Source organism: Octopus bimaculoides, chromosome 9, assembly GCF_001194135.2.
Source record: "Octopus bimaculoides isolate UCB-OBI-ISO-001 chromosome 9, ASM119413v2, whole genome shotgun sequence".
Classification (NCBI taxonomy): Eukaryota; Metazoa; Mollusca; class Cephalopoda; order Octopoda; family Octopodidae; genus Octopus; species Octopus bimaculoides.
Window position 1 is genome coordinate 68856638 of NC_068989.1, and position 12880 is coordinate 68869517.

The window sequence follows — 12880 nt, forward strand, 5'->3', positions numbered from 1 at the left end:
TCTCACTCGGTGGCGAGACAAAATTTTACTCTAGTATCTTATTGCCCTACCTTGGCAAAAACAATTTTATTTCTAGTACACATAAGTATGTGATAAACACCTTTAAAAATGAATAGGTAAAACTAGCACAGGTGTGCATGTATGGCTGTGAGGTAACAAAGTTCTCTTCACAATCAGGTTGTTTAGACGCCACTGCATGGGATACAGCCTTTGGCTGACCACTGCCTTGTGAGCGGAATTGATAGACACAAACTGCACAAAAGCACGTTGCATGTGTGTATGCATACACACACACACACACGAGATACAAGTTGTGTCAACTGGGACTTTTAAGTTTTATCTGACTGCTTATTCACCTGAAGTCAATAAGATTCGAGGCAAATTTTACAATAAATTCAACTATTCTCAGTATCTAATCTCCCACCCCATCAGTAAACGTTCCATTGCTAGTTCTAAGCAAGCTTTAAAATAATAATTCCAATTTAATGTATGTCTGTATGTGTGTGTGTGTATGCAAATGTTGAGCCCATGTTCTTCATTGCCACTGAGCAAAAACAGTGACATAGTTAAGATTCTCATCATTCTTCATTATTTTAACATTCATGAGCGTGGCCGTTGCCAGTACCGCCTGACTGGCCTTTGTGCTGGTGGCACGTAAAAGCACCCACTACACTCTCGGAGTGGTTGATGTTAGGAAGGGCATCCAGCTGAAGAAACCCTGCCAAATCAGATTAGAGCCTGGTGTAGCCATCTGGTTCACCAGTCCTCAGTCAAATCGTCCAACCCATGCTAGCATGGAAAGCGGACGTTAAACGATGGTGATGATGATGATGACACACACATACAATGAACTTCTTTCAGTTTTCATCAATCAAATTCATTCGCAAGACTTTGGTCGGCCCAAGGCTGCAATACAAGACACTTGCCCATGGTGTTATGTAATAGAACCAGAAAAGTATTCTGTAGGAAAGCAAACTTCTTAACTACACGGCCATGTTTGCACCTATCAAGTAAAGAAAGGTCCCTGAGAGAACCAGTGAAATAAAAAGAATACCTTACTTGGGGAATCAAGTAAGGACAGAGGACAGAAGATGAGTATTTAGCCATAGGAAAGCTGCCTTAATATCTCTTGTCTAAGTCATTTTAGTGTGCAAAAACAGACATAAAAACAATGATAAAAATGATTAAAGACAAAGCAAAGCTAAAACTGAACAGCAGTGCCAACCATTTGAGATTTTGGTAATTACATTATCACATTTCATAGCACACCATATTAAAATGATTGAACTATCAACAGTGCATACTTTAATCTGTTCATTTTCTTTCTTTTCTTTTTTTTATTCTTAAGCATTTATTTAATCTTGTTAATGGAGCCTTTAAATTGGTGATCAAATATTTTTCCTTAAAATTTTGTAATTTTAACAGGATTATTGAATTACTTTTTTATTAAAAGACTTTAAGCGATTCATTAACTAATTTCTGTAAAAGAAAATAACGAACAGCTTTGTTTACTGTTTAATAAACTAGGATACAAACTACAAATATTTAAATGAATTTAATATCAGAAATAAAAGTAGAGACCTCATTTGCCTATCAATTTTTATTCAAATATCTTAAATATGACAATAATGAAGAAGGAAAATATATTAATTTCATCTCTATTCATGGAATAGATTTCCTTTTCACAGAAATATTTTTCTTTCTATCCCCAACTCTTAGTCCTAGTTCAGTTCAATAGGTTCTATCGTAAATGCATGGGATCAACCCAGTTTTTAAACAGACATACTACATACTGTCAGAAGTGACTGAAAGGGGCTTCTAGTCATAAAATAATGCCTGAAAAGTCTCATTTAACCACAAGCCAGCATTGGAAAACATGGGTGTAAAAAAAATATTGACAGTGAGATGAATTCAAGGGGAAAAGGACAAGTGTTTCAATCCTGTTTCCTTGGATTCTGGATCTTACTCCATTTAAAATAAAGCTGCAAGGGTAGAAACAATTGGGAGTTAGAAGAGGCAAATGCTATGAATCGGTTTAAAGGTGAGTGGTAACTAGTTAGATGTCGAGAAAAGCAGAGATCCTTAAAGGTAGAGGATGGAAAACTAGAGTGTTAATATATGCTGTCTGCAACATTGCATACAAAATATTTTCAAAAAAAAAATGTTTTAAAGTAGGAATTATATGAAATAGGCAAACACTACACATGACAGTACATATAAAAAGGAAGACTTCCTTTAAAAATACAATCAACACAAATTACTTGAGATTATATTTAAGAGCTAAACAACATTGTGCAGGAAAGGTATAACGACATAAAAGAGCTAAAGGAACATGGGTGCAAAAACCAAGTCATTCTTTCAAATAATCACAACTGGCTGGGAACTGTTCTATTATATTCAATGGTTTTTCATAAGAAACTTTTGCACATAAAAACTGAAATGAATACTTTTCTTAAAAAGATAATTACAAACTCTGTATATTAAATACTTTCACATATATAAATAACTCCACCTCAGTACATAAAGGATATTAAATGTAGGTCAAAGGAAAAATTAAAAAGCATAAGAAGTAAAGAAAAATGAAATCTAACATCTTTTAAAGCCCAGGCATAATATTTTCTTTAAAAATTGAATATTACATATATATATATGTATGTGTGCATCTGTTGTACAAACCTTTGTATCATAAGCAGATTGTTTGATGACTTCTGGGGCCATCCAAAAAGGAGTGCCAACAAAAGTATGTCTAAAATTAGTAGTATTTGTCAACTGTCCTGCTACACCGAAATCTGCAAGTTTCACATCTCCCATTTCAGATAATAATACATTTGCAGCTGAAATAAAAGAAAGAAAAGAAACAAAGATTGATGAAAATCTTTTTTCTGAAAGGACTAGTTTGTAATCTGTATGAAACAAGAAATTTCCTTTTAATATTTTTGATAGCAGCCTACCCAAGACTGACCCTGGTTCTCTGATACAAACTTTCTCTTCTAAAGTGATCTAAATTACAAACTTCTATTAAAGGCTTATGCTAATTTATGTTCCAAAACACCAGCTTAAAAATTATTTTACAAAATTCTTTATCATTTGCTAAATTCATAGAAACAAAGGCAGTGTATTTCAACAGAAATATAGAAAGAAAAGGATTAAAGGATATATGAAAATAAACCCCCTAAGTTAGCTAAAAGTAGAAAAGAGTAGTAAACATATACTGGAATATAAGAACAAATGATTTAAAGAAATAATTTAGATTCTATTATCTTTATTCCATTTTGTAATCAATTGATCACTTTTGTTTTAATGAATTATATATCATTTTATTTAAACTTGCATAAATGGATGGTTCTGCAAATTAGGATAATTGCATATAAAATATTTCACTATAACAATTGGATGACCTTTCCAAATATGCTTCAAATAAGCAGTATGATACACTTTATCTAGAAACATAAGTGTTGAATTACAAATAATTCTTTAAAATATGATAGATTAAGCAAGTAGAGTTAAATCTCAAAACATTAACTTAGGAAAAAGAGCTGGGCACAGTATCCACAACTATAGAACATTCAAAATGAACCTAGCATTTATAACACTGTATTTCTACTACAAAATCATCATCATATAATGTCTGTTCTCCATGCAGGTATAGGTAGAATGGTTTGACAGGATCTGACAAATTGGCAAGCAACATCATGCTCCAGTGTCTGCTTCTATAGCAGGATATTTCCTAATATCAATAATACCGACTTCTTCAGAGTACTGGATGTTTTTTGTGGTAACACCACTAGTGAGGTTACCTTGCAAGTTACAAGGTAACTTTAAAGGTGTGGTTCTATGAGTAACTCTCAAACATTCAATTTACTATCTCCATGTCATAAGAACTACTTCATTCTATTCTGATGTGAGAGAATTCACCTCAGCATTGTAGATAATAGAATGGTTAGCTCAAATTCCAGTTAACTATCATATTTCACCATAAAATCTCTCTCTCTCTTTAGGGGCTCTGCAGCCAGGTAAGTGCAATAGAAGTTCAATGTGCTATTCAAAATATCCAAAACCAAGCAACAAAGACATCTACATTAGCAAGGTATCCTAACCTTTTAGCCAGTAGGCCTTTATTAGTAAAAAAAAGCATATACTGAATGACATGTTATGAAAACTATTGTTGGTCCCAGCAGGGTTTGAGTCTATAATATCCAGGCACCAAATAAGTGATAAAATACCCAATCCGTTCCACTTTCAATGCCTACACTGTCATACCAAATGCTTCTCTAGAACTTAATCATGTGCTGGGAGTTATGCAGTCATCTGGACAAAACACTTTGCCCACTCACAACTATTGATCTTATAGATTTCATCTGTTAATACTGAAGGTCTTAATTTTTATCACAATTAAAAAGATTAAATAGTGGTTTGCCAAGTCTGCCATAAAGTAAATTAAGAGTTATGTGAGACAAGTGGGATGCGGCAAATAATCAATAATAACTTGACTGATAGCAGTTAATTTATTTAGAAAAAAATAAACTCTCAACCAAACAGATTTAACACTAACAAAGGGATTTCTTTTAACCCTTCTGATACAAATCAACCTGAGACTACCTTTGATTTTATGATACGAACCTCCATCTGAAAGTGATCTAAATTAAACCCTCCCATTGAATTTCATGTTAATTTATATTCCAAACACTGGTTTAAAAATGACGAAGTTTTTTTTAATAAATTCTGCACTGTTTTCAACATTAAGGCAGCATATTTCAACAAAAATATAGGAACAAAAGTGTTAAAATTTCTTTTCAGATTTAAAGTACACAAAAGTATTTTCCACTTAAAATTAAAATATGTAACAAAGAATGGTTAAGCATTGGTTAAGTTGTTAAGTTCATTTTTTAGTCATGTGGCTCTGGATTTGATATCACTGCACAGCACCATGGATTTTTTCTATTGTAGCCTCAGGCTAACCAAAACCTTGTGAACAGATGCTGCTAGATGTAAAACTGTGAGAGAAATAGTGCCTAACTAAATGACATAGTATATAGGTCCACTTTACTAAGTACTATGGTTCATTCAAATCTATTATCTTCTATTCTATTAATGCTTCTGAGTCCCACTACATGGTACCTTGGGCAAGTGTCATTCTACTATAGCTCTAAGCTGATCAAAGCTTGGCAAGTGAATTTGAGAGAGGAAAACTGAAAGAAGCTAATCATATAAATACATGCATATATGTGTGCATGAGTGTGTTAGTGTCTCCTTGTTGTGACATTGTGCAATACTTGTAAACAAATAGCACTATCCTTCAGTTCCAATCTTCTGTGAACATATGTCTAGCCATGGGGGAAATATTACCTTACTTGGAAACAGGTGAAGGTTGGTGACAAGAATGGCATGAAGCTGTAAAATATCTGCCCCAAAGAAACCCGTCTGACTCATGCAGGATGGAAAAGTTGATCCTAAAGTAATGACACTAATATTGGTTGGCATCTAGTTTAGTACTTTATTGTTCCAAACACAATTTAGACCATGATGAATTTCTTTTAGCTATTAAATAGAAAGAACTTAATACCTAAACAGGATATTTAACTGCTAAACTTTGGGCACTAATTAAATAGTTACTTCTGAACATAACAACTGGCTATCATAATCATTACTATTATATAGGTGCATATTTCAATGGTTGTGTGGTCTGGAATTGTCTGCAGATTATCAACTGCAATTCTTTCTCTGGTAAGTAATTAGCTAGATTAATCCAAAATATTTATTTCTGTGTAGTCCTCTTACATTGGTGAATCACACATGTTATGAACACATATCACCCAAAGGAGAGAGGCAGTGCTCTCCTATGAGGAAAAACAACAATAATCAGATATTAGGCTTGAACCTGCCAGGACATATTAAGAATGAATAGATATGTTATTGTTTGGATTCCTGCTGCTCTGCACACACCCCAGGAATTAGTATCTGTTTGACAAGTATCAGTAAATAATTTGTTTGTTGATTTATTTAAGTAAGAGCTCATGTTATATGCTCTTGCTAGATTCATTGGTCTGCTGGGATAACTGTGACAAAGGAGACACACACAAAAAGTTAAAACATTGCAGTGTCTTAAATTCCCCTTACACTGGTGAATTGCATGTATTACGAATGCATATTGTCTAAAGAACAGAAGTGTACTTCAATGACAACATGCAGAAGCAATCAAATATTCACATTCAGAACTGCCAGAACATATTATAAATGAATAGATCGATTATTTAATTTGAGATAATTTTTAAATGAACTATTCTGTATACCAAGTAAATAATGCTTAATTTTCACCTGCCTGTACATCATAGCTCAAATTAACTGTTTAGAAACTTCTAGAAGTATCCTCTCTGAAGTATATCGCAAGGGTTTCAAGATAGAAAAAAAGAAGATGGTTGAAAATGGAACCTTATTCAATGAAAGCCCAAATGAGATCCAAATCCTTCATTGAATTTACTGCTGTATAATTCTTAATGTACCTAAATGTGGAATCAATTACTACTTGAATCATTTGAACACACCTCTCTTAACATGGCAAAGCAAAAATCTGAAAGTCTACAAGTTAGGTACATAGGCATACATGATTTTATATATTTTGTACTCTTGGCAACAAGAGTTTTTTTTAAATATACAAATAAAATATGATATTGAGATTTATCATGTTTCATCAGGCAGTATTATCATCACAGGATTATGTGTGTATGTTACATAAGGAAATAATCTGATTATAAATCATTTCTAAGAATGAATAACGGAATAAAATCTTCAAGAATACAGATAAAAACTAAAATAACTAATACACATACAAGGAAGTTGATAGTAGTATATCTAGTGACATAAACCTGATAAGCTTTGAAGCAGGTAGTAAGTAACACCATAGTATTATTAGCAGATTAGCAGAACACCTCTAAATAGTTTTACATTGTAAATGTAATTTTCCATAATCTCTATTTATCAAACATTTTCTTTATCTACAGTTTATAAATATCATCATTTTAACATCAACTTTTCCATGCTTGCATGGTTTAGATGAGATTTGTTGAGATAGATTTTCAATAGCCAAATGATCTTCCTGTCACCAATCCTCACCCGTTTTCAAGAAAAATAATAATTCCTGTAGTTCTTCAAACATGAATGGCACAATGGTCAGAGAGGTTTTCAGGAAAGATTGCAAATGAAAAGCATTGCTTGTATGATAATGATATCTGCTCACAATCAGAGTACGAAATCCACACAAAGAGATATAAACATGAACACACTAACACACAATGTGTTTCAGTATCTAGCTATTAAATCCAATCACAAGGCTTTGGCCAGCACAGGGTTATAGCAGAAGACATCTGCCCAAAGTGCTTCACAGTGGGACTGAACTCAGACGTAAATAAATACCAATGCTCAATGGATTCTTGAAGTTAAAATAAAAAAACATGTTCAACATAGATGAGTAACTTTGAAGGAAAACATTCCTTACATTTTAATGAGGTTGGACTATCAGTGAGTGTGTATGGATATAGTTTCAAATTTTTTTAGAAATTTTAATTCACTTCTAAAATATTAGAACTGATTTAGTTCTAAACAGTCATCTTTAGATATTTCACTTTATTGCAGCAGCAGCAGAAAACATAACCACTACAAATATACAAAAGGAAATTAGTCTTGTACTATCACTTAAATTTACTGCACATTTTAGAAACCACAAAGCTTAACATAAACAAATAGCCTATATTAGTTTATTATAGATATCAATCCTGTTTGTTTGCCTTAAAGAATTTAACAGCCTATTTTATTATTTTTGAAACCATAAACTTTAAAGTTGGTTAAAGAAATAAAGCAAGTTCTAGAGTAACTTCCAAGTCTGACGGTATTGTATCAACAACCAAGCAGTTTGTTTGCAACCATACAAAATAATATATAGAGGATAAAATTAGTGTGAATCCAAAGAACAAATACTATCCAATTTTTATACAACTGGACTTACAATAGTAGTATAAAATCATAAGATTTAAAGGTATCATCTTATATGAATAAATACATAATTTGAGTAGAAGATGCAAGTGTTTGGTGGGATTGGGGAAGCAGCTGCAGAGAACCCAGATGTGTAGAACACCTACTTTGTGAACCATAACTACAAACATTATGTAAAAAAAATGTTAGCAGGAAAGTGGTGCTACTGTAGGAAAGACTGAAGTAGATTTCATTTAACAGCAAATGAATTATAGTTTTTTTCAAGATCACTTATTCATGCAACTTTATAATTCCAACCTTCTAAAATAGTAACTAGTAGAGAGAATTCAAAGTTAGTCTCATCAAAAACAAAACAAATTTCTTTAAATAAAAACACTGCATAGAAAAAGGACAAAAACTTGTTTTTGACATGGAAATTCTAGAAATATCTTTACTCTTTGTAGTAGACAAAACAATGTTGATGTAGTTAAAAATAAGAATTCCTCAAGACATATCATGTCTAGAATGCATTACCATATATTCAGATGATCAATATGATCAATATGATTGATTGCATAAAAAGAATGATTCAACAATAATGCTATTATTTTGTAGAATAATTATAGGAAGATTCACAAATAGGAAGAAAAAAAACAAAAACAAAAAATAGAACAGAAAATAATACATTAATTTTTTAAAAACATCTCTCAAGAGAAGTTAAATTAAAAATTCAACTTTCAGAAGGAAAACAACAGCTCCTTGAATTAGAGGAATTAGTTAAAAGATTTCTGAATTCAGAATTTGGACAACTAAGCAGGTTTTATATCATAAACAAACTAAATTATTAATTGCTTAAAATAACTGTTTTGATAGATATTCTCCAAAATTTAAAACAAACCAAAATAATATATCCTTTTTTTTATAAAGACAGAGATCTGTATAAATTGGATTTTACACAGCAATCAAATACTTTACCTAAATACAACATGAGGGAGCAGAACATTTAAAAACGATCAGTTTGTTTAAAGACATTTGAAATCTACTGCAAATATTCAATTTGATAAGCTGACTACAAACAGCAATGTCTCCAAAATTAGTTCTGGCAAATATCCAGAAGAAAAAATCAATAAAGACAAAATGACTTTTTCATGTCCTTGGCAAATATCAAGACAGTTTAAATTTCAAATAATAGTTTAAAACATCTTCAACTCTCTCTCTCTAAGTAATGTAAAAATACATGTCAAAAGATGTCAATAACTGAATAAAAATCCAACTTAAAATTATTTTCCTAAGTACATATTGTAGTAATTTAGAATATATATATATATATATATATATATATATATATATATTATACACACACACACATGCACACATACCTGCATAGAAGACAGACATTGAATGATGATATACATACATATATATGTGTGTCTGTCATGTAAAAAGCACCATCTGAATGTGGTCGATGCCAGCCCCCCAGCCACTGGCTCCCGTGCTGGTGGCATGTAAAAAAACACCCACTACACTCTCAGAGTGGTTGACGTTAGGAAGGGCATCTAGCAGAGAAACCATGCCAGATCAGATTGGAGCCTGGTGCAGCCTCCTGGCTTGCCAGTCCTCAGTCAAACCGTCCAACCCATGCCAGCATGGAAAACGGACATTATATGATGATAATGTTCGTTTCCCATGCTGAAAAACAGACATATAATGATGATATATACACACACAGATCTTTACTTCTACATCTTAGGTAATAACAATAATAATGAGAGTAACGAAAAAAAATATTTTGAGGTTTACTTAAATTTTATCAATTCCTACACAGCCAAAACATTCACACATTGAAAGTATTTTAATTGCCATTTACATATTAGTATAAAATGTAAAGGTGTGGAAAATGGAACAAGAAAGACAACAGAATATGCGTTATAGATAAAGGAGACTGACAGACACTATCAAGAGATTAATTATACTGTATCACCTGACCAGATGGAAAGAACAAACGAAAACATATCACATGACCAACAAAGAAAATTGTTTCTTATGTTTATACAATAGAATACAGTTCTAAGTACATTTCAGCATTAGCTATATATTAAACATATTTAAAAAGGAAGAAAGAATGAAAACAATGTTGCCATGAGCCTAAATCTAGAATATATATGATTATACAAACAAGGCACGTTTTCTGTAACTGGATCACCTTCTCACTAGTAACCATTCAACCATGAATGTTTGTCAGATAAGCTAGAGAGAGGTACATACTTTGATTAGGGCACAACAAAATAAATGGGTGTGGTAAAATTTACCTATACACTTGCATTAGAGAGTGAAAATTAGCTGTAGAAACCTTAGTCAGTGATAACATCAGAACCGTATTATTATACTGTCAGCTTGATTTTGCAAGACAGGTGGTGTTTAGGTTTCTATTACATTACAATGGTTCAAACAGGATATAAATTGACAACCCATCAGTATTTCAAATATAGGAGAGACCTCTATATGTGGAAATCTATATAGTATAACCTCTGAAACTGTAACATCATCAATTCCAAGCATAACTCAAACCTACAATACCTCCTATGAAGTATGCGTGAAACAAAGAAGACTTACATAACACAGATAACATTAACACGTCTGTTCAGTGGTCATAAGTATTAATGATAAAATGTGCCTCAGCATGACCACAGCCCCTGGCTGAACCCATAAAAGTAAATAAATTGAAGGATTGTTAGCAGAATTTCCTCGTGGAAGTTCTTTTCTTAAATAAAACCTGTCTTAGAAATTTCCTTTGGAATACTGGTTTCAAATTTAAACACAATTTCAGGAGAAGAGAGAGTCAATGATGTCAACCCCAATGCTTGACTGGTTCTTATTTTATCGACCCTGAAAGAAAGAAAGGCAAAGGTGACCCCAGCAGTATTTGAACTCAGAATATTAAGTTGGACGAAATGCTACTAAGCCTGTTTTCTGGCATGGCAACAAACCTGCCAGCTTGCTGCCATGTTCCTTCAAAACATGTCTATTTTTTTTTACAATTTTTAATATTTCAAAGGAACTTTCTAAGACTGATTTTATTTAACAAGAGAATTTCCGTAAGGAAACTCTGCCAACAATCGTTCAATGAGTTTGAAGGAATATTTGTGCTAAGAAATTTTAAGTTCTACACAAGCTCACTATTTCTACAACTATGGATAAAAGAAAGTGTCATTCTTACTATCTCTCTTTTCCTTTTGCTCAAAAAGAGAAAAGGGGGAAAACCATAGAAAGATGGTCTTTACTAGCTTGTTCCAATTTTCAGATCCTCTCAGCTATCTTGAGCATATACTCAAAACAAAAAATTCCATAAATTTATAGCAACAGAAGAAAAACATTAAGACCAGCAGCAAAATAAAGAAATAGTAAAGAAGTATCATATGATTTCAAATGAAAACTCTTGCTAAATATTATCTATACATGAAAGAAATACTGCAATGTTTTACTAAAATAACATGAGATTTCAGTGATTCAGTTCCAGTATAATCTTGGATTCATAATTACTTCACAATTGCAGGAAGATGAAACAACTGATACAGACAAGATTCAAACAGAGATGCACTAGATTACATGTTATTAACACATTTAGTTTGACATGCCACATTCAGCATATTCTCCACTGATTTAAGTAACTGTTAGTTGCAAATGAGGCACAGATAGTCAAACCAATAGCATACCAGATATTCAGGCATGGCTGTATGGTTAAGAGGTGCACTTCTCAACCATGTGGTCTCCAGCTGAGTTTCATAGGCTCATCACAGGAACCTAGCTCATCAGAATCAGGTGAATCGGACTGTTTTAAATGATAATAATATATATATATATATACTATAAAAATTCAGAGCTGAATATATTTATCTAACTACTTGTCATCCTTAAAGTTATACAGTGAACTAATGGGGATCCAGAAATCCAAGCAGTTACCCTTGTCAGCAATCCTGCAAAAACTAGCTAACAGAAAGGAACAACACTTCGGTCAAAGAAAGTATTTCACACTAGCAAAATATCCAGGAAGTTTTTGTTATTTGCAGAGTATAATGTAACAACCGAAGTATAAATGTGATACCATACCATCATTCTTTCAAACCGTCCCACCCATGCCAACATTGAAAACAGACGTTAAATGATGATGATGATGACTATATAGAGAGAGATCAAAAGAATTTAAAACAGGTTACAAACTGGATTTATAAATACTAACTGTAATACTGAAGCCCTCAATGCATATGAGAAAATGTAGATATAAGAAAACTATTAAAAGTACGTAATGATTGAAACCTGTCGGGAAGTGTCAATGAGATAATGTATTTACAGTTACAGTCACATCACATAACTGAAACCACAGCTTGCATGAAATGCCTATGCTCCCACTGGTTTATGAGCAACTGAGAAAATATAGAAAAAAAAGAAAAAAAAAAAAAAAGATAATCTAATTTGAAATTTCATCAATCAGTCCAGGAAGCAACTTATTTTGGGTGGGTTAATTATTTTCACTCCAGTGGTGAAAATGCCTAATCTCTGCTCATGAACTAGCTTAGCTGTCGGTAATCGATAATTTGAGCAGTATTTATAATATTAACATAACAGTAGCCACTGAATTCTCCTATATATATATTACACGAGGACTTTGGCTTATATTCAAACTAATCAACAGAATTTAAATCAATTAGTGCAAATAGGAAACAGATATTTAATAATGTTTACAGTGCATTCTCAAAAGAAACAAGCATATATTATATAGTTCATATTATTTCCTTTTATGAGTCGTCATCAATTTAGCATCCACTTTCCCATGCTTGCATGGGTTAGGTTGAATTTGTTGAGGCATGTTTTCTATGGCTAGATGCCATTCCTGTCTCCAAGTAAAGTAATATTTCCC

General features: G+C 32.4%; 1 protein-coding gene across 14 annotated transcripts in view; it reads right to left on the minus strand.

Annotated features, from left to right (window-relative positions):
• Positions 1-12880, minus strand: part of LOC106868038 (serine/threonine-protein kinase 25) — a 151497-nt gene that overhangs the window by 24729 nt on the left and 113888 nt on the right. For all 14 annotated transcript variants that reach the window (XM_014913142.2, XM_014913144.2, XM_052970742.1 and 11 more), the window contains one exon: positions 2677-2834. In XM_014913142.2, the coding sequence (XP_014768628.1) occupies positions 2677-2834 (158 nt within the window). The remainder of the gene's footprint in view (positions 1-2676; positions 2835-12880) is intronic.